The 23472-nt window shown below is 43.0% G+C and overlaps 1 protein-coding gene across 3 annotated transcripts in view; it reads right to left on the bottom strand.

Moving 5' to 3' along the window:
- The window catches only part of IQCK (IQ motif containing K), a 126189-nt gene that overhangs the window by 92990 nt on the left and 9727 nt on the right, over positions 1-23472 (bottom strand). For 2 of the 3 annotated variants that reach the window (XM_060031847.1, XM_060031846.1), the window contains exons 3-4: positions 21586-21715; positions 20564-20661 (exon numbers count right to left, since the gene is read on the bottom strand). In XM_060031847.1, coding sequence (XP_059887830.1) covers positions 20564-20661; positions 21586-21715 — 228 coding nt within the window. Of the gene's footprint in view, positions 1-11234; positions 11863-20563; positions 20662-21585; positions 21716-23472 lie in introns of those variants that run through there. The other variant, XM_060031848.1, reaches the window with a different exon arrangement.

Genomic DNA, 23472 nt, shown 5'->3' with positions numbered 1-23472 from the left:
GAAATTTTTTTCAAACAAAAGCTGATGGTACTTCTCATTTCCCTTATTAGTCAAGGACAGGAAATGCAGTTTCTTCCCTCACTGACCAGAGCCCTTGCACTTTTAAAAAGATATTCAGGTATTTTATTTTTTTTAAATACTAGAATAAATGACTATTACATGGGCAAGGAATATAAAAAGAAAAAAAGGTTTTGTTTTACTGAATTATTCATAGTAGAAAATTTTAATGCCATGAGATCATCAAAGGACTTATCAGGAGTTAGAAATAGTTTCCTGATACCAACTGTTGTTTACAAAACTCTTCACTGTAATGGAATTTGATGAGCAACCAAAGGCGAAAGGGAAAATTTTACATTGCATGGGATAGGATGGGGAAAGAGGTGGAAAGTCTTATCACCCCTATCCAGACTCTGCATTTAATCTGTATGTAAAGCTGAGATAAGGTTTATTTTCAGCCATCATTTTATTCATGTATAAAACTCCTGATTTCTTTCCAAATTAAGCAAGGTGCACTGTTCCAGTTTGGCCTTGTTCAGTAAACATTTACTGAGGACCTGCTATGTGCCAGGCCCCATGCTAAATGCTAGAGATGACGAAATGAGTAGGGCATGGCCCACTGCGGTTATTAATTCAATGCCCAGCAACCACCCCCAAGCTGGGTAGTAGCTGTGATGAGTATAGAGGATAAACCCCATCTCTAGCTCCGGGTGTGAACCCTGATAAGGCAGTCGAGATGATCCCACCTCACCTGCCACCTACACGGAAACCAATCTGGTCCACATTCATCCTGACCAAAGGGATTCACTGACTCAGGATGGACACGTAATTAATTTCAGAGTGATAAGATGTGGGAGGAGACGTGCTGGGGCTTCTGGGAAACCATTTCATTTGCTTTTCTCAAAGAGCTTGAGCATTCTCTCCTTCTGGCTGAGGCAAAACCTAGCACAGTGGCCACTGCTGTGTTACTGTTTTGAGGGAAGCCAGCTTAAGGATAAAGCTGACTCTATAAGAGGCCAAGCAGAGAGACAGAAAAAAACCAGGTTTTCAATTATATCACTGAGCACCTGAATCAAACCAATCCCGAAGCCTTCCTTCTTTATCTCAGAAACTTCTAGTTTCTAGCTCCCTGAGCCAGTAAATCCCCTTTATTATTTCAGCCACTTTCCTGCTAGTTGAAACATAATGAACTGTAGCCAAGATAGCTGCCCAGTATCCCTTCTGCCTTCTTCTGGTAACAGTGCCCTGAGTTCCTATTGGGGTCCACCCTTCCCAACTCTAAAGCTGTGTGCCTTGGGTAAGACTCCTTCCATTTGCCTAACAGCCCACTAAATGCCCCTAGTTCCAAGGATCGATTCCAGAGTAGGTCATTGACCTGAGCCAGTTGGATTAGAGAGGAACTCTGGGAGAGACTTTCTCTTCCTCTGCTACCCTTGAGCCTTATGAAATGGGGGATGGTGCCACAGGGGAGGGACTGTTTGAGGGTGGAGCCAAGCCAGAGCAAACAGAATCGAGAGACAGAGGGGGAACGAAGTCATGAAGACATCACTGGGCCCCCAGATCAAGCTGTAAAGGAAGCTCTCCCCATGGGCCTCTTGTCTTCATAATAAACAAACAAAAAATCCTCTTCTACTTAAGTCAGTTAGAATGGGGTTTTCTGTCACTTGCAGGACCTGCCTCAAGGAGTTAACACCAGCAAATATGGGGATGTTAGCTCTGCATACTTAATACATCCAGCTGAAACAACTCTTGAGTTCAGACTACTTTTTACTGCTAACAATAAACCTCACGTCAAAAACTGCTTACAGTAAAAATCATTAACTTTATACTCTGAGTGCCCAAAATATATTCAGAGATGCATTGGAAAGAAGTTCCCAGTGAAGTTTATCACAGCCACTAAGCCAGCTATGCTTAATATAGCAGTCCAATTAAGTTCTAATTAAGTTCTGATCTCTTGTGTTTCAATTAAGCTAATCTAAAGGCATGGCTGAATGTCAGGGGATCGGTTAAGAACATCAAGCCAACTGTAATGTCTAGTCTTTATAATGATATTTACGTGTCTCAAACTTAATTTACTCCAGTGGAATACAACCCAGTACATGAGAGAACAGGAATGGTATTATAACCTTTTAATCAACCATCCGTCTAAAGAGACTGCTGAATGTCTATCTTAACAATTGCACAGTTGATTTCCTGCCTTAAAACCTTTTCCCCCTTCCAACTCACATAGACTCTGGCAGCCCAGGGGCACCAGGGAAGGCAGCTATCACTATAAATGGAAGATCAGGAAGGTCAAGGTCAACAGAGACTCTGTAAGTCTGCAAGTCTGTAAGTCTGTAACTCTGCAAGTCTTCGTGAAAATTCAGCTCCCACGAAAACTCCTATGTCAGTATTGAAATACTTGCAAAACTAGCTTCACAGTCATGTCTCCAAGAGACCAAAGGGTCTGGAACATTCCCTTCAAGGTATGCCCTCTGCTTAGAGAAGATGGAGAAGACGTGTCAGGGCCTGTGTAAAAGGAAGCTTCTGGCAGAGGCTCTGATGGCATGTCTGTCCTGATCCATGTCACGATTCCTGCCTGAAACTGGATTTATTCTTTCTTTCACTGTCAACCTGGACCCATCTCTCCTCTCTCTGGTTTTTCACTTGCTGACATCTGCCTCTCTGAGTCCCTTCTTCAAACACAATTCTTAATAACAAGAGCTACCCCTTACTGAGCTAAATGCTGTACTCACATCATCTCATTCAATCCTCCAACAGCTGTGGGGAGGTGGATACTATGATTATCACCCTCCCATTTAACAGATAAGAAAACTGAGGCTCACAGAGTTTAAGGAATCTCCCCAGGGACCCAGAGGGGGATTCAGGGCCCCTGTCCTGCCAGAGCGTCCACCTTTCTCAGCCTAATCTTCACCACCCAAACCCCATGTGGCCAGATTCAGCCCACATCTTCCTTACACACTGCCCTCATTTCCAGTCTTCTGTTCCAGGTCTAAGGAACTTTTTTCCAATTTAATTTTGTTCTTATTTTATTGCTACTTTTCACCATAGCTGTGCCAGTCCCTGAGCTAAATGGTTTAAATACATTACCTTATTTAATTCTCATAAATTCCCTATGTGAAGCAATTATTGTTATCATTATTTCCATTTTACAGGGGAGGAAACTGAGGCTTAGGAAGGTTAAGGTTACAAGGTCACAATGCTAGCAAGGTCCAAGGCCACATATCTAGGAGGAGGTAGAGCTGGGCCTTAAATTCAGGTGAGCATGGCCCAAAACTCCATGCTGAGCTTCCCTTAGACAGCCTCCCGTGTAATGACAACAGCAGCTACTACTGTAAAAATCTGGATGGTTCCAGGACTTCAGAACCAGGGTCAGCAAACGTTTTCTGAAAGGGTCAGATAGTAAATATTTTAGGCTTGTGTCCCAGCTCTTCAGCTTTGCCACTATAGTACGAAAGTGGCCACAAACAATATGGAAAGCAATGGGTGTGACTGTGTTCCAGTAAAACTTCACTTACAAAAACAGATGGCGGACGCCAAGGGCCAGAGTGTGCAGCCCTGTGCTTCAAAACATTATCAGTAACAGATAGATACTCTTTCAAGCGGAAGCACGGAAAAATCCATAGTTCTTGGTTTCTGACACAGAGGTTTGACTTCAAGAAAGCTGTTTCACCTCTTCTATTTTCTGGATAACCCTTTATTCTAAGGGATTAACAGTTTAAACATCCTTTAGGTCTAAGACTAGTTTATGACTTGGGTTTTCTCTTCCTAAAAAGTAGCAGAAGAAATGCAGCTCTCTATACAACCAAGAAGTTCAATGACTTATTTTATGTTCTTGTAAAAAACCAATCAATTGAATCTTATTTTCCTTCGTTTTAAAAAATGGCTTCTATCCGTTAGACATAAATTCTCAAGAGAAATCTGGGATACTTGCTGACTGTCTTCCTTCCTTCCTTCCTTCCTTCCTACTTTCTTTCCTTCCATCCTTCCTTCTCACTAACTGTGATGCTAGCATCTCTTTAACACTTGGCGGTCTCTTCATATTGCATTGTCAGGTTCTGAGCTCACCATAATTTCTGAGAGTTATGTTTAGATTTTTACAAATAAATATCATTTCTTTAAGGCACTAGTATTTTAAGGATGAGGAAAGTCCATCCTTGGCCATGTGTAATATCCAGAAAGTAGTAACAAGGATACCACCTTCCATTCATTCAAGCAACAGTTGGTCACCCAGAAGGGGCCATGGGGGAATGACATTCCTTTCACAGACTGGCTATTTTCCAAGATAATGTTAATAGTGTCAACAACAGTTACATGTAATGAATGCCTTCCAAGTGTCAGGCACTCTTTTAAATTTTACTTAACTCATTTATCCTCACAACAACTACACATTATTAGGTTCTTATGATTATTCCCACTTTACAGATTAGGAAATAGGGGCACAGAAAGGCTAAATACCTTCCCCCAAAGTCATTTAAGAGTAAATGGAGGGCTTCCCTGGTGGCGCAGTGGTTAAGAATCCATCTGCCAATGCAGGGGACACGGGTTTGAGCCCTGGTCTGGGAAGATCCCACATGCCGCGTGGCAGCTAAGCCCGTGCGCCACTGCTACTGAGACTGCATGCCTAGAGCCCATGCTCCGCAACGAGAAGCCACCACAATGAGAAGCCCACGCACCGCAACGAAGAGTAGCTCCCGCTCGCCGCAACTAGAGAAAGCCCGCGTGCAACAAAGAAGACCCAACACAGCCAAAAATTAAAAAATAAAATAAAATTTAAAAAAAGAGTAAATGAAAACAGAATTTGAACCCGGTTGGACTCCAGAGCTAGCTCCTTCACACATTACTTAATGTAATCCTCAGTCATCCTGTCTGTGGTTTACAAATGAGGAGAGGAGGAAGCTGTAGGCAAGTAACTTCCCTGAAGATACTAGGCTAGAGACAGAAGTCAAACCTGCCACCTGCTGCCAAATCCATTTTATTTCTAATGCAGTGTAAGAGGTAAATTGCAAAAAAGGGCCATTCTCCACCCCTCCCTGTATACATGTCTTCCCACCAAGAGATGGACTCTATTTCTCACTCCTTGAATCTGGGCTGGCCTCATGCTTTGCTTTGGCCAATGTGACACAGCAAAAGTGACACTGTACCAGTTCCAAGCCTCAGGTTCAAGAGCCTTGAGGACTTCTACTTAAATTCTTGCAACCCTGTCCATCTGTCATGTGAGCAATCCAGGGTTAAACTGATGGAGGATGAGAGACCAAGTGGAACAGAGATGATCCATCCCAACTGACGCCATCTTAGACCAGCCAGCACCCAGCCTACCTGGTAGCTGACCACAAACACATGAACAAACCCAGCCAAGGCCAGAAGAACCTCCCAGCTGAGCCCAGTCCAAATTGCTGACTTGCAGAACAGTGAGCTAAATAAATTGTTGTTTTAAGACACTAGCTTTTGAGGTAGTTTGTCATGTAGCAAAAAGTTAACTGATGCCAGAGTATAAAAAATGAAACGCAATTTATGGCCAAATGGTAACATTCTCCCTATCAAGTGGCCAGTCAAGACTGCTACCATAGCCACCCGGCACAGAACCATGCCCCTGAAGGCAAGAGAACAAAGCTTTAGAGTAGAGCAGGAAAATCCTATCACAGAGCCACTGCCTTTATTTTGTAGGACAACCATGGGGTTATCCTCAAGTCAGAGCCTGCTGGCTTTCTTTTTAAAGCCTTGTCTTTTGAGGATGACTTTGATTTTTAGAAACAAAAGCAACTCCCAGCCAAGTTTGGAGAATGAAGTGATCAATGTTGCTTTTGTTAAAAAGAAGAAAGAAAAGAAGCATGACTATACAGCTATAATAAGACTTTCTTGCACGGTTTACAAACTGGATCTGACAGCAATTCCAAGAGTTGCAAAGGGAAGGCTTTTCAGCACTAGCGGCTTTATTGACATAGTAGAACTGGGTGCCAGGCTCCAAAGCCTGACTCCTGCTTCAAACCCAGGCTCTTCCTCTTAGGAGCCATGTGAACTTCTCAGTCTCAGGTTTCCTCAGCAACAAAATGAGACAGTAAAATCGCCCATTCAAAGTGTTACTGTGATGATTAAATGAGACCACAATGTGAAATAATGCCTGGCATTTAGGAAGTACTCTTGATTGCCATTAATCACCATTGATTAATCACACAGATGGTAACTGCTTGGTAACGATAGGTCATTATGAAACAGCCCTTAACTTTGAGCCATATTTCCTATTTAGGTGCTAGATTCCAAAATGAAAAACTGAGATCTGCTGTCTGAACCCATTTAAATATCATGACATTCAATCAAATGTAATAAGGTCAGGTTAAAAACTTGGTTTCCTCCACTCTTAGGTATCTACCCAAGAGGAATGAAAACATGCTCACAAAGACTTGTAATCAAATGTTCACAGCAGCTTTATTCATAATAGCCAAAAACTGGAAGCAACCCCAAAACAAAGTCCATGCAATGAAAACATTATTCAGCAATAAAAATGAATTAAGTACTGCTACCTGCTACAACATAAATGAACGTCAGAAACACTGTACTAAGTGAAATAAACCAGATGCAAAAGACTATATTGTGTGTGATTCTATTCCCATGAAATGTCCAGAAAAGGTAAATCTATAGAGATAAAAAAATAGATCAGTGGTTGCCTGGGGGCAGGAGTAGGAATGAGAAGTAACATCAAATGATCACTAGAGATATTTTGTGATGATGGGAATGTTCTAAAATTAGGTTGTGGTGCACAACTCTAAATTTGCTCCACTTAAAAAGAGTGGATTTTTAAAAATCATTTTTTAAAAGTGTGGCAAAATATACACAACATAAAATTTACCGTCCTAACCATTTTTTAGTGTGCAATTCAGTAGTGTTAAGTACCTTCACATTGTTGTGTAACCAATCTCCAGAATTCTTTTCATCTTGCAAAACAAATTCCACACCCATTAAACAACAACTTCCCATGCCCCCCTCCCCCAGGCCCTGGAAACCAGCATTCCACTTTCTGTCCCTATGAATTTGACTACTCCAGGTGTCTCATATAAGCAGAATCATACAATATTTGTCTTTTTTGGTGACTGGCTTATTTCACTCAGCATAATGTCCTCAAGTTTCATCCATGTGGTAACATATGACAGAATTTCCTTCCCATTTAAGGCTGAATAATATTACATTGTATGGATATACCATATTTTGTTTATCTATTCATCTATGATGGACACTTCTGTAAATAGTGGATTTTATGGTATGTAAATTGTACTTCAATAAAGCTGTTCAAAAAAAAGTTTTATTTATACATCCTCCTGTCAAAGGACCTTATGGTCATTTCCATTTCAAACAATACTGCATTTAATGTCCTTCTTCAGAGCTCTTTGTGTACAACTATTGAGAGTTTTTGCAGCAGCGTACAACCTTAGAAGAGACATGTCTAGTCAAATAGTATGTTTATTTTCTATTTTACTAGAAAGTTCTGCTAACTTTTTCTCCAGAAGGGTGGTACCAATTATGTACTGGTACATGAAAGTTCTCTTTTCCACAGCTTCATCCATTTCTTATATTGTGAAACATTTATATTTTTGCTAATCTGTGAGACATGATACCACTATGGTTTTATTTTTATTTCCTTCAACATTAGCGAGACTGAGCATCTTTTGATTTGCTCTTGGCTCTCTGGGTCTCCCCTTTTGTGAACTTCCTGATCCTATCCTTTGTTTGTTTTTCTATTTCATAGTTCTATTGTGCTGTTCTCTTTTTTCTTATTGATTTATAGGAATTCCTTACAGGCTGGATACTAACCTGTTGTCTATGTTGCAAGTAAGCAGAACAGATTAATAGATAAGAGTCAAGTCAATAAAAGGCAGAGATCAATAGGAGATAGAAAATGGAGAGCCTGAGATCAGGACCACTGCGATATTCATTGTTGTTATTCTCCGTGTGCTTCCCACAGGGCCTAAGAATAATCATAACAGTATCAAGTTATTTATTGAGCACTTGCTATGTGCCAGGTATTACCCCCATGATCTAGCTTGATGCTCAGAACAAGCTGGTGAAGTAGACATTATGGTCCCTCTTTCACACATGAAAAACTGAGACTCGGTGATAGGAGGTTATTCAAGTAAGTAGCCCAACTGAGATTCCAACCCAGCTTTATCGATTCTAATACCTTCTCTTAAAATTTTTAAAAAATTTTATCAAATAATACCTACGCATAAAGGATCAAATAATATTAAAATAGCCCTTGCTCTTTTTTTTTTTTTTTTTGGCTGCGTTGGGTCTTCGTTGCTGCATGTGGGCTTTCTCTTGTTGCAGCGAGTAGGGGCTACTCTTCGTTGCGGTGTGCGGGCTTCTCATTGCAGTGGCTTCTCTTGTTGCAGAGCATGGGCTCTAGGTACACGGGCTTCAGTAGTTGTGGCACGCAGGCTCACTAGTCGTGGCGCACGGGCTTACTTGCTCCATGGCATGTGGGATCTTCCCAGACCAGGGCTCGAACTCATGTCCCCTGCATTGGCAGGTGGATTCTTAACCACTGCGCCACCAGGGAAGCCCAACCCTTGCTGTTAACTACACGTTATACTTCCTTACATAATCAGAGTCCAAAAATATCTGCTGAATGGATGAATCAAAAATCATTACCGAAGACACATATCAACAAGATTTAGCAGCTGAATCCAGGAAGCATGGTGGGGAAAGGTTTCTTATCTGAGGCAGACCGAAGACAGAGGAGGATACTCACAACTAGAGTCCCCAAGTGCATAAAGAAATATAAGCAATAATTTTCAATGAAGTGTCATTTAGAATACCAAGAAATCAGAAAATTATATGCCCAACAACAGGCAATAGGTTCAATGCATCAAGGTGCAGCCCTACTATGAAAGTCCACAGAGTTGTTATATGTGGCATTAAGGAAAGATGTTCCTGATATATTGCTAAGTAGAAAGTGCAAGTTACAAACAGTGAGTATAATGTTAAAAAAAATACATTAGTATGTACTAAATATAGAAGTATGAGTATATGTGAATTTTAAAAAGCCTACCAAGATATTTAACATTAACAGGGCTAGAATTATGATGGATGTGGGGTTTTTGGTTGTTTGACTTTGTTTTTCTTATTGGTAGTTTCTAATTTTTCTATACAAAGCAAGTATTACTTGTATAATAATCATTCCATTCTTACCTCTTTTTTAAAATGGGCAAAGGTCAAGAGTCCTTTAAAGGAGTGGGGTTTAAAAGCAAGAGATCTCAAGAACAGATTCCAGATCCAAAGGGCAGGTGAGGCAGGCTCAGGGTCTGGATCCAGACTGAGCTAACGCAGTTCAGTCTGGGTGGGAGGGCAGGAGCCAGCAGGGGCCAGCAAGGGCACTGCAAACAGCCTGCAGGGGCAGGGGTGGGCTGCAGCCTCCATCATTTGGGTCAAGAGTTGATTTCCTGGAGTGGTTAAGGGCTGAGCCTTAAAGTCAGAAGGACAGGTTGGCATCCTGGCTCTGCCTCTAACTAGCTCAGCAACCTGTGTGTGCAAGTAAAGTTGTTCATTCTTTCTAGTCTGCAGTTTCCACATTTAAAGAATGATAAGAACACCACCTATAGCACAAGGCTGATCTTGAAAATCAGTGAGACCTTGTAAACAAATGTTGAGCATCACAGAACCTGGCATAAAGGAGACACCTCATAAATGGTAGTAGTTATGTTCCTAAGGATGTGGTCTGGTGGCAGGGGGGATCAGTATGTCCTGATGGGCAGGGTGGACAGTCAGCAAATAGTAAAGAAATGCAGACCAGGAACTCATAGGAGAACTTAAGAGTACAAACCAGAGATCACCAGTTGGTGAGATCTAGCTTACAAATGTGCTCTGTTTGGCACGCTGTGTTTAATCTTTTTGAAAATTAACTGTTGGTCTTCCCTGGTGGCACAGTGGTTAAGAATCTGCCTGCCAGCAACTAAGCCCACACGCCACAACTACTGAGCCTGCGTGCCAAGCATGGGTTCTAGGCACACGGGCTTCAGCAGTTGTGGCACATGGGCTCAGTAGTTGTGGCTCACAGGCTCTAGAGCGCAGGCTCAGTAGTTGTGGCACGTGGGCTTAGTTGCTCTGCAGCATGTGGGATCTTCCCAGATCAGGGATCGAACACGTGTCCCCTGCATTGATAGGTGGATTCTTAACCACTGCGCCATCAGGGAAGCCCAAAATAAATAAATTTTAAAAAAAAGAAAGAAAGAAAATTAACTGTCAAAAGTATTTTAAAAATTAATCAGGACAGTTCATGGTAAAATATGAATTGGGGGCTTCTATTGAAAACTCAGGAGGTATGGCCACACTGAGCCCATGTTCTGCATGGTGACGATCAGTAGGAAATGAGAAACGTAGCAGCTGCCCCTGTAGTGCGTGAGCTTCTGTGGTGGCCACAAGGCCCTACCACTCCCTGGTGTCTCTTTATTGTTATTCCATGCCTGTTTCATTAGCTACTTGGCCCTGCAGCCCTTTGAATGTTTTTCCCTTAAAATAAACAGTGCTGATGTCCTGGGTGCAGTAGGTTGAATAATTACCCCACAAAGATGTCCAGGTCCTAATCCCCAAAAGCTGTGAATGTTACCTTACACAGCAAAAGAACTTTGCAGATGTGATTAAATTAAGGATCATGAGATGGGAAGCTTATCCAGGTGGGACCAATGTAATCACAATAGTTCTTACAAGGGAGGAAGGAGGGTAAGAGTCAGACAAGATGTGATGATGGGAGCAGAGGTCAGAGTGATACTATCGCTGGCTTTGAAGATAGACGAGGGCTATGAGCCTAGGAATGTGCAGCCTCTAGAAATGGAAAAAGGCAAATAGATAGATCCTCCCCTAGGTCCTCCAGAAGGAACACAGTCCTGCAGACCCAATTTAGACTTCTGAACCAGAGATATTCTATGCCCTGCGATTATGAGTCCTGTGTAAAACAAAACAAAGCAAAACAAAACAAAACAAAAACCTGCCTGAAGCCTAAGTATTTTCAAATATCTCACTGGATGTTTATTAGGTAAAAAACTGTTTACAATGATCTGAATCTAAAACTTAGCTCCATTTAATATATAAACACAAAGTCTTTCTGCATGGTTTTAATATACATTGATTTTTCCAGAAGAGCAACTATCATGTATATTAAGAGAAAATTGTACCATGTTTTATTCAGAACCTCAGTTTCTAACCATTTCAGAAAATCATATCACCAAGGACAATATCACTTACAGGATTTGAGTGACTGACATAACACATATGACTCTGCCTTTTGTAGCTGTTGTGTTCATTGTGAGTCTATGCATAGGTGCAAGCAAGTGACCACCTCATAATACCTTCTAGTGTAGTTTTATTTGAGCTTTGAAAAAGGAAATACATGTTACCTATATTACAAATGATTTTTATTTTCTTTCTCATTTATATTATAGCCCACTATAATATAAATGGGCACTATATACATATATTTGAAATTATTGTATGGATAGATTACAATGATAGTGGCCCCTAATTGATCATGCCTCCTGGGTCCATGCCCCTTAGCAATGTGACTCTGCTACTTCTTCTACATGGAGTCCATTTCTTGCTCACTGTTGAGTTGCTTTGTTGAGTTGCTGGCCTTGTGAGCTGTTTTGAGCAATGCAATGCAATGGAAGTGATGCTGGAGTTCCAGAGCTCCGGCCCCACACTTCTGCCTTCGGCCTTTTGGAAAGCTGCCCTGAAAACAGCAGGCTGTGAAGGAGCTGGTCTGGTCAGCTGGAGGACGAGAGCCAGGCAGAGAGGAGCTGAAGAGCCAAGAGCCAGCACTGAGGCCCCAGACAGGTGACTGAGGGCAGCCTGGACCTCCCGGTGCAGCCTCGACACCAGCTGAAAGCAGCCACATGGGTGAGTCGAGGTGAGACTGACAGAAGAACCGCCAAGTCTCACTGGCAAAAAGAAATAATAAATCATTGTTTCTTTCAGCCATGAAGTTTTCAGGTGGTTTACTGTCAACAATACATCAATCAGGTAACTGATAAATAGGTAGCAGGACTAAGCCTTTCATTTCAGGATAGGTAAGAAGGGCACTATAATATATGATGATAAAGGGAGAGTGGGCCCACCAGGCTTGAGAGCCATCGCTCTGATGAATTCCCATTGCTCTCAAAATAAACCCCACACCCCTCACTGGCCTACACGATACGGCTGCGCAGAGTGACCTTGCCGCCCTCACCTCCCGTCTCGTTCGCTCACTCCGCTCCTGCTCTGTTGGCCACCTTTCTGCTTTGTCCCTGGAAGAGGCCACTGAATTTGGCGGTACTGGGTCATTAAGGAAACTTGAAAAGAGTTGAACCAGAGCATTGTTGGTGCCAGAGGGTCACACATTAAAGAGAATGAATGGTAAAAAGTTGGAGATGAGGTGGTTTACACAGTGTGCCAGTGACCATGAAGGAGACAAAGAAAATCACCTAGACAGGGCAGCAAGGTCAAATAGATGGGTTGGAAATTGTTATTTATTTATAACTTCTATTTTTTCTGATTACAAAAATAAGTCATTAGTATTTTAAAATTTTCAAATACTACTGAAATACTGAAATATAATATAGGAGAGCAAAGGCTCCAAAGTGTCATCTCTCCCCCAACTTACATGTGATTTTTCATTTATTGGCTAACAATTTGGATACTATGATCTACATTCAGGAAATGCCTGTACAGTATCTATTATCGGCCCACAGATATGCTTCTACCAGCTATTTGTACAAACTAACCATTTCCAGTCATTACCTTTCACAGAGTATAGCTGTTTAACAACATATAAACCACTGCTAGCACCCAGCTAATTTCACAGCAAAACTAAGAGGCTCATCGACTTTATTTATAGGTGGTCAGTGTAATGCCCTACAGATGCCACTTAAATTTTCTCTATGACCTTTTTACACATAGTTGAAAACAACCTTCTGGGAAAAGATTAAAGAAATCTATTTCACTTGCTGAATTCATATCATGAAATGAGCAGGGTCTTCATTTACTTCTAAGGCTGACATAACTCATGGAAATTATACATTTATGGTTTAGTCCTCTAATTGTATTCTCTAAAAATTAAGGAATAGAGGAATATCTGGTTATTAAATAATCTGAATTTTATTCTGAGCATTTGAAAGATTTAAATATCTAATGACAAGCAAACTATTTGGTTATGAAATTCATCAGTCTAATTCATAATATCTAAAATGGCATATATACAAAATTGGGTTATTATGAATCGAAATCAAAATCATCAAGCTTGCACACTCTGTCCCAGGCAGAGTCTGTCTGATTCCATAGGCCAGATTCTGAACCACTGGACCATGTGTCATAGACCTCCTCATTCACATAGACACACACACACACACACACACACACACACACACACACACACACACACACACACACACACACACACACACACACCCCAGGTGTATGAGTAACTGACCAAATGCTTTATGACCTAGTCATTAGGCGTCGCCTCTCTCTCTGGTTTTCCTTGAGGTGTCCTGCTGCTCACAGGACAATCTAATGAAAGGCTCTGCCCCACGAGGTGTCTGCCCCAGGCCTGCCTAGCATCTTAGTCCTCTTCTCTAGTGCCTCCAGATCATTTCTTTTTTTTCTTTTTTAATATTTATTTATTCATTTGGCTGCGCCAGGTCTTAGTTGTGGCATGTAGGATCTTAAGTTGCATAATGCAGGATCTTGTTCCCTGACCAGGGATCAAACCTGGGTCCCCTGCATTGGGAGTACGGAGTTTTTGCCACTGGACCACCAGGGAAGTCCCCAGATCATCTTTCCTATCCAAATCTAGCCTCTGCTTTTGAAAGCCATTAGACCTGCCGTCAGCATGGTCCAGTGGTCAAATTCCTAGACTCAGGAAACAGGCTGCTCGTTTGACTCTTGGCTCTGCCACTCACTAGTTATGTACTTGGCTTGTTGATTAACCCTGGTGCCGCACGGCCCTCATCTGTAAGACGGCAAGAATAGCACCCACGTCAGAAGACTGTTGGGAGCGTTAAATGAGTTTCCGCAGCTAAAGTGCTTAAAACAGTGTCTGGCACAAAGCACGGGCTCTAAATGTGCTAGAAACTACTATTCTTGAATTCCAGCCTCTTTTTCAACTCTCTGGCTCTCCACTGGCTGTGAGGCTCCTTCAATTTTAGACGATTTGTTCCTTCCTCAGCTCTACCCGACAGATCTGGACAGCCTCCCCATGGTCTACCTACCTCTGGAAGTAATAAATCCAGACAGTGCAGGTACAGTTAGTAAATGACCTCTTGCATGTAACAGCTATGTGCTCCTGTAACTTAATTATGATCTTAAAAGTAGGCTCTGACTTTTGCAGAATCATATTCATTTATTCATCCCACAACTATTAGTGGGTCCCTACTATGTTCCAGGTATTGCTGGAACAATATCACAGGACAAAACAGAAAATGAGGAAAGCACGAAAAAATAACTAGAAGCCAGCATTTTAAGGGCAAAATACAAATCAGCCATTATTCTTAAGTGACCTAATACAAATGCCGTTTCAAGATATAATTTGAATGGCCCTAATTAACAATGAATTATGCTGCTGTTCAAGAGCCATTTGGATGCACATTCAATTGTGGGTGACAGATAAGAACGCTCCCGTTATGCAATTTCGGCTGGAGGCTGGTTATCATTCAGTTTAAGCATCTATTCCCAATGACAGGATGTGAGGAAGAGCTGAATCAAGAAAATGCAAATCTGTTGTGCAGATCTGGATAAGAGGAGCTCCACTTGGGTCTGGCAATAATGTAATGTTTAAGCCAGCAAAAATAACCCACAAAAGACCACGTGATGTCGGGGGCGGGGGGGAGGGGGGGAGGGAATCAAATTTAATTAAGAAATCCTAAAATCCTGAATCAGGATTGGCATGGAAAGAAGTAATGATAATTCACCCATCTTGCCTATTTGAAGCATTCAAATACTGAACTTCCAGGTAAAGACTGAAGAGAAGGCGGGGCAGGAAGGTAACATTCAACGGTGCTTGTGAGCACCCTTCAGTGAGTCATCCTCCTGGTAACGAGAGCACCTCTGTCATCCCTTTAGTAGTTGAGGATTACTCACAGATTACATAGGGTCACACTGCAAGGAAGTGGTCACACTAGGTGTCTAGCTGCCTGTAAAGTTTATCAATTCTTGCAAGTTATCAGTTTTAGGAACCCACTTTTTTTACATCCTTTGATCATTCATTATAGCATTGGAAGTCTAATGCTCCATTCAAGCACCTGCAGCATTTGAGGTTTCATCTGTTTTCATTTAGTCCCAGTGGCAGCTCATCCATGGGATGTCAAAGATGAAGTATGAGTTGGCACAAGGATGCCTCATTACTCTCTAATACAAATAGAAATTTCTCTGATTCTTTAAAAGCGTTTTATCATTGCCTGGAGGCTGGAAACTGTTTCTAGCCCCCCTCGTTACAAAATTATTTATGGGCAAAAATTAGACATGCAACCCTCAATGTAAAATCTTAATTACTGTCCTTTTAGCTGATTTTTGTATAAATTAGAAGAATAACAGTTGAATAAATTAGAATAAAGGCTGCACAAGTGAATATAACTGCCTTAAGGTCTAGAAGTGAATGTCTAGCACCAGATCCACGCTCGCTGTTTCTCCATATTCATTCTTCTTTTGGAGGAGCAAAAGAGAACAAAGGGGAAGAAAATAAAAGCTACCTTTATCCTTCAGCTACCGAGGGCTTTGCTACTCATCTGTGGTTTCCTTGAGGACAGGGCCAGACTTGTCCTCTCTGGGTCCCTAGGGCCTGGCCCCATGATCAGCACATAGTAGGGCTTAATAAATGTTTGTTGAAAGGAACTGAACTTGGGTGGCTTAATATGTTTGCAGATATTCTCACACATATCCAAACAAAGGTTATTCCATTGTGCTCATTTATTTCATTGTTTAATCACTGCGTTCCATCCTTTGATCAAGCTAATAAAAGGCAGGGTACACTGAATATACTTTGGCCAACAGCAGGATTAAAAACAAAGACCCCTGAAATATGACTTGCAGAATTGTCTGGTCTCTCTCATTTAGCAGCAGGACCTGAAGCCAGAGAGGCAAGACCATCTGATACATACAGGGTCAGGCCAAGGGCTCTGCTCTCTGGCCCCCAGCCTCACTACCATTCCATATGGCCACGCCTTGCCCTGTTTAACACCACACAGAGGAGGGGAAGCTCAGTTACAAATGGGGGACAAGAATTAAGTCGTCAGGGGAAGCCAAACAAGCAAATGAAAAATACACAAGAATAGAAGCAGTTTAGATTTTATAACTTAAGGCAAGTAGCAATCTGTTCTCCAGGAAAGAACCACAAATTTAAAAAATTTGTATTTCCTGGAGCTATTCAGAGGACAGCCTCCAAGCCCCATTTTTTGAGAGGGATGAAAGCACAGGCTCTCGGAGCATCTGGACCTTGGCTGAAGACCTGCTCCATTGCTCACTAGCTGAGTGATCTTAGGTAATGCTCGACTTCTCTGAGTTCCAGGGACCTCCTCTGTAAAAAGCGGTTGATGGAAAAGGGGATCTGGCTTAGAGGTTGATTGTAAGGGTGAAATGTGATGATGCGTATAAAGCAATTTGACCAGTGATGACACACTGTAGACAACTAACCAGTGAGATAGCTTCTCTGACCATTAATACGATCACTAACTATTATGATAGCAGCAGTCAAACCACAAGTGAGGGGACCACCATGACCTGGATGGACAGTCAGTACCTGAATTGCTGGCATTCATTTTACCAGCTTTTTCTGTTTATAGCCCCTTCAGCAGAGCAGCTTCTCATGTTAATGAAAATGGGGATCTGATCATTGTGTTTTTTTCTGGTTCAATCTGGACAACTGGTCTGTACCAGAATGTCAGGAGAATATAGTAGGATTAAGGTTTCCCAGATTTGAATTCACCAGGCCTGTGTCTCAAAACTAAGAATTTCTGCCAGAGCAATATGAAGAAAACCTTGCAAGTCTGTCTCTGTTGGGGTGAGAGGTGTGAAGCCCCCTACCACCACTCCCACCCACCAAAAGCTATGAATAGCGGTTGAAATGCATTTTGAGGAAGGAAGGGTAAGCCGAATGCTGCACTTTTCTTTGCTGAGTGGGCTATGCAGGCTGAGAGCCAGAGCTGAATTGTTCAGGACCCAAAAGGGGTCTGGAGAGGCTGTGTGGGAGGAGGTGCCTGGAGAGGACAGACGTGGTTCTAGAGAGGATTAATGAAGTATTGCTTGATAGATGCCAACAAAGCCCTCTTCCCACCTCTCTATGAAAGTATCAGCAAAATAAACCTTCTTCATGAAGTCCTTGTGTAATCAGATGCTTGAGGGGGAGCTGGGACCAAGTGCTGAATAAGGCCTCTGGGTAGCCAAGGAACAAGAGCAAGCCCACTCAGGTAATGGGTGTAACCCACCCTACCTGGGGAGAACCTGCAGCCCAGTAATACTAATGATCAATAATAAGTTAACAAAATAATAATAATAATAATAAGTTAACGTTTACTGAGTTCTTCCTACATTCCAGGGACTGCCCTAAGTACTTTGTATGGGCCACCTCATTTCATCAGCATGATAATCCCATTGAAACTGTGCCCCATAGGGTTAACCAAAACTGGTGGCTAACAGAAATTCTTGAGCTTGTCTTGAGCAGATAAGGGAACTGCTTGTTAAAAGCCCCTGTGCTTATAACCTGCTTTCACTGATCAAGGATGCCTTAATTATTTTTGCAAATTGCATATCCTCCAAGCTTCATGTAGCCTAGATAATACATCACAAGACTCCATAACCGCCTCCTATAGATAACACCTCTGACGTATGGGTTGCTATAGTAACGGTGACTTAAGCTGTTTTTCAGAAACTTGGAGTCAGCTCTTGTCCAGTTCAAGCAGGCTAAAACTGGTTGGGACCACCGACCCTAAAACTGGGCCTACATAGTTGTCCCATGAATGACCTTGTGACGTCAGAGAGCCAAAAACTCCACCCTCAGATCATGCTAGCACCTCTATTTTCTGAACATGTATCCCATGAAGAAAGAAGCATGTAATTCAGATATACTTGTGCAGAGCAGTGATCACCTCACCCTTTTCCTGCCTCCAATCACCTTCCCCTGGACCTCTGACGGTATACTCTTCACCCATAAATATCCCAAGCCCCTTGCCTTCGGGAATGTGGACCTGAGACTTGTTCTCCCATCTCCTCACTTGGCTGCCTGGTGAATAAACCCCTTCTCTGCTGCAAACCTCAGTGTCTTAGTATTTGGTTTGCTGTGCATCAGGCAAATGACCCTGGTTCAGTCCCTGGTTCAGTAACACCATGAGCAGGTGCTATGATCATCTTCATTTTACACATAAGGAAAAGATGGTGGCTCAGAAAGACGAGATAACTTGCTCAAGGCTGTACAGCCAGCTGGGGTGGAGGGAGATGTCAAAACCAGGTAACCCTGAGAACACATCCAGAGATGTGTTCTTAATCAATATGCCATAAACCAAAGCCCAATTTACTAGTTAATTGCATAATTAATATATAAGGAGGGTTAGGCAGTGGAATTTGCCACCCACTGCTCTCTTACATTGACTAACTCACGAAATATATGGATGTCTTCTTCTCTCACCCCCCTTCATGGCGTCCCTCCAGGGATGAGCCCAAGAGAACAGCCTTCCCAGATAGAAGAAAGCTGGGTTTTGGTCAAGGACATAGTAGTAGAGGTGCTCCCCTGACGTCCAACTGTGCACTCATTTATTGAGGGCCAACTATGTATTCACCAGGGGCTAGGTACTGGGTAGGATATACTAGGCACTGAATAGAGATACAAAAATAAATCAGAGAATCTGTCCTCAAGGAACTGAAAATACTGGGGGAGACAGACATGTATAAAATGAAGTGTATTTGTGGGTCAAGGATGTCTTAATTTTCCACTAGAAGAGGAATAGATGAGATACTCTGAAATCTGAGGGCTGGGTTCAATTGCTTCCAGTTTGGGAACAGTAGGCCTGAAAGAGAAGCCACAGAGCTGAGTTTGAAAAAACAAATAGAACTTAAATATGCAGAGAAGAAGAACTCAAGGATTTTTTTCTCAAAAAAAAAAAAAAAATGAAGGAACATATGCACAGAAGCCGTGAAGTGTGGGGCAGGTACAGGGACCTCCAAGTGGTTCTATCTGCTGGAGGGTATCACCCAGGAAGGAGAACAGAGAGAGATGTCCTTCTAAGGAAGGAGGGAAAAGACTGCAGAGGGCCGTGAAAGCCAGGCCGAGGGGTCTTGGACTCCTTATGTGGATCCACGGTTCTCAAACAGTGTACCGGGGCCCAGCAGCGTACCCTAAACACCTCCTCCACAAGCGTGCTGCCTGGTTCCAGATCAACGTCTCATAATTCGTTTCTGCTTCTACTAAAGACACAACTGTCACGGTGAGGCCTGTCAGAAGGAATGTTATGCTGAATGGACCAGTGGCAGTGAATTAGGGGGAGGTATAAAGTGGGGTGACTAAGAGACAGGAGGGTCAGTATAACGTCAAGCCAGCGCGAAAGGAAAGTTGAGTGTTTGCTAGAGCACGTGAAAACGTTGTCTCTTCGGTATATAAAAGCATCAGGACAGTATCCTATTCTCACAGAGAGATCCTGTCCTGAAGGGCAACCAAGCAGGTGACACCATTATCTGTGAATGTTTTAAAGACGTGGGTCAAACAAATTGGGGTTTGCACTGTAGTTACAGCCAACTTTTTAAAATATCATTTTGAATCATTTAATTTGGATTTGAATCCTAGCTCTGCCATTCACCCTTGATCACCTTTCTGAATCTATCCCTTCGTCCGTTTTCTCATCTGCAAAATGCAGACAATATGAATCAAGAGGAACCTCACAGAACTGTTGGGAGTGATGATAAAGCCCTAAGCAAAGCACCCAGCAGAGCAAGCACTTGGTCAACGTGAAATGCTGTTGCTATTTTACTCTCTGCGTATAGGTCATCCAAAATTCTAGTACTGTGCAGGGAAGACACACACCCGACGTACACTGCCAACTGCAGAAAAGAGGGAGCCTCTGGGGTATTTACATGGCGGTGCGCCAGGACTGGAACTCGATACAGATAACTAGCTGCAGTCACCGAGCACTCACCATGGGCCAGGCCTCTCCTAAAGCAAGTACATTCGTGGCATTTGGCATGAAGTGGAGTAGGGGGAGCCCCGAGGTGGGATGGTCGATCCGGAGCTGGATAAGAGGGCAGGAGAGCTATAATCTGTGCATGTCATAACGGGAGCAGGAAGACCCAAGACACCTGGCAGATGCCAATTGCCCAGGAGAAGGGCAGGCAGGGAGGCCAAGCGAGGCAGAAAACCTCCCCAGAGCCAGGCGGCCAGACAGATGGCAGTGCGTGTGTGTGCACAACTAGATGTCCCGGCCGGAGTTGGATAAGCGACTGAAACAAGGCTTTCCCTCCCAAAGGGATCATTTTGAAAACAGCCACTTGACGGTACTAAGATAATGAGCTACCACCTGATAAAAATGCATTATTGAGCATTTAGAAATAAAGAAACAAAACAACTGACCTCAAAACATTTTTCTTTCTTTGCTTGGTGAAGCAGGCTAGCCATTCCAGGAAGCAGAACTGGAAAGATGAATGTTTCCAAATATTCTTTAGGGGAACCTAAAACAAACAAAAAATTCCCACCAAAAATCCAAAATGGCTCAAGTTAATTTGGGAGAAACATTTGCTTCCGAACAAAAAAAGGTATTCTCCATTAATCAACATGACCATAAATGTTATATTTTACTCTAGACTGCTGAGTTGGGCTGATTACCGACGAAACTTAAAATATCCCTCTGAGCCTCTGTAGTCTGGCGGGGCTGTAGACGGGGTCCCACACGGGGCCAGGGCCACAGGCACAGCCAGGAGGCCGGTGTAGCTGGAGGGAAATACGCAAGGGGAGTGTGGTAGGAACTGAGGTCAGAGGGGAACGGGGCGGGGGTACAAGGACCTAAGGGCACAGTAATAGTGGTTACCAAAGCCCAAAGCCCACTAGTGGAGGGAGCAGAACAAACCAGCGGGAGAGGGCCTGGCACCAGGGAGGGCGAGGAACAGGGACTCAGGGAGGAAGATGAGGACGCCTGCATCTCTGGCTTCCACACACAAAGCAAGACAGCATGACATTTTCTTTTACTCTTTACATTTTCCCCCTTTGTATGTAATGTAGAACTTAAGAACTTAAGAACTTAAGTGTCTTTCTTCCTTTTCAACCTTAAAGATACATCAGTGGACCCCGAGGGGGGAAAGCGGGAGGGCGGGTGGGATGAAGTGGGAGATTGGGATTGACATATATACACTAGTATGTATAAAATAGATAACTAATAGGAACCTGCTGTATAAAAAAATAAATAAAATAAAATTCAAAAAAAAGATACATCAGTGGAATAAAGGCTACTTCTCTTAAAAATAAAAATTAAACAAGAACACATTCTTTCTTATTAAGTGGTCTCCCTGAGGTCTATCTGTCCACCCTGTCCCCACCCCATGGTTCTGCAATGTCACAAGTCCTGAACTATAGAGCTGAGATTGCACTTCCTTACGTACATGTTTCTGGGTCGATTGTTTCCCGTTTAACTTGAGGACAGGATACTTGTGGGACCACGGCTAAAGGAGCAGCTGGGTAAAGGTGTTCCGTGTTGAAGCCGTAGAGAACCCTCTCATCTGATGGTGACGCCTGGGGTGGCGGTGGGGAGGGAAATCAATTCATGTAGTTTAAATCATTGTATTTTCTTTTATAATATAACAAAAATAAAAGTCTGTGTCAGACTTTAGGTTCAAGGGGGCATACTGAGCACAAATCTTTCTCTTCTCTCCCAAGACACCTATAAAGGACAACCAAGAAATAAACCCATAACAAAGACTGGGAGGGCTGTCAATGGATGAGAGATCTCCAGACATTTCCAAAAGAAACAGAATAGGGCTTCCCTGGTGGCACAGCGGTTAAGAATCCACCTGCCAATGCAGGGCACATGGGCTCGAGCCCTGGTCCAGGAAGATCCCACATGCCACGGATCAACTAAGTCCATGCGCCACAACTACTGAGCCTGTGCTCTAGAGCCTGCCAGCCACAACTACTGAGCCCACGTGCCACAACTACTGAGCCCGTGTGCCACAACTACTGAAGCCCGCATGCCTAGAGCCCGTCCTCCGCAACAAGAGAAGCCACCGCAATGAGAAGCCCGCGCACCACAGCAAAGAGTAGACACCGCTTGCCGCAACTAGAGAAAGCCTGGGCACAGCAACGAAGACCCAATGCAGCCAAAAATAAATTTACAAAAGAAACAGAATAAAGCCTGTTGTCAGATGAGAGGAGGAGTGGCAGGTCAGAATCCACAGGAGGAAACTGCCCCCAGAAGACGAGAGTCCACGTTCCCACCAGAATTCCAAAGGGCTTCAGAGGTTCAGTTCCTCACAGTGTGGGAATGAGAAAGGAAACAACACACGGGAGAGGTTAAGTGAAAATCTGGCTGGAGACCCCGTGGCCTGCTGCCCCATCCTCCCTCCTCCTGCTTCTGCCCCCTTTGGCATTCACAGCAGCCTTTTATAACCTGCTCTCCCTCCTTTCCAATGAATCTTCTGTAAACAAATTAAACAAACAGCCTGGGAAGGAGTAGAACTACGCAGGGTGCCATTTTGGCAGTCAAGAGAAAAAAAAAACCTCAACATTGATGTGGAGGCTCCCAGCCCAGTCCCAAAATAGGGAGTCCCTGTCTGCTGACCCTGAAGAAAAGTCCTCCAGTGGACAATCACTCCCCATGAGCTCCCAGTCAGTGTTTCTATTCATGGAAGAGACCCATCCAGAAAACAAACCAACATGTATGACAGTAGAAGAAAACTATACCAACTATGTAGAAATATCCACTCAGGCTTGCATTTTAAATTTTGAATAAATAATCAAAACTTTCTACATAGATGAAGAACATAAACAGCATAAAAGACAAAGATCAAGATCTATAAAGAACAACTGACCTTGAAGAAGCAAAAATAATTCAGGGGAGAGAACTGTAATTAGTATCTGCAGAGAAATTTGAGAAAGCATTGCATTCATAAAGCAAGAACAGGATGCTATGAAAAAGGAACAATCACAAGCCAAGGAAGTTCTTAGACACAGAATCTCTAATGGAGGCAGCTGCAGTGACATATTGAAGTCTAGTGACTTAGGTTTTTGTCTCATCCCTGTGACCCTGCTCAAGTCCCTTCATTTCTCAGAGCCTTACCTTTTTATTTTAAACTCCATTAAGTCCCTATTTTACTCCAAGCATACTGCCTTAGGGCCTCCCTTCCTGGCTGCCTTGTTCTTGGCCCTCTCTCCTTCCTTAGTACAGTCTTAGCCCACCCAGCTATGCAAAAAGAAATCTGCTCCATCTGCAAAACTGTCCCCAACGTGGACATGATGTTGAATCCACTGCAAAGGCCTTCCTCATCTAGGAT

This window comes from Delphinus delphis, chromosome 15 (genome assembly GCF_949987515.2).
Source record: "Delphinus delphis chromosome 15, mDelDel1.2, whole genome shotgun sequence".
Classification (NCBI taxonomy): Eukaryota; Metazoa; Chordata; class Mammalia; order Artiodactyla; family Delphinidae; genus Delphinus; species Delphinus delphis.
This window is presented reverse-complemented; position numbering and strand designations above follow the sequence as displayed.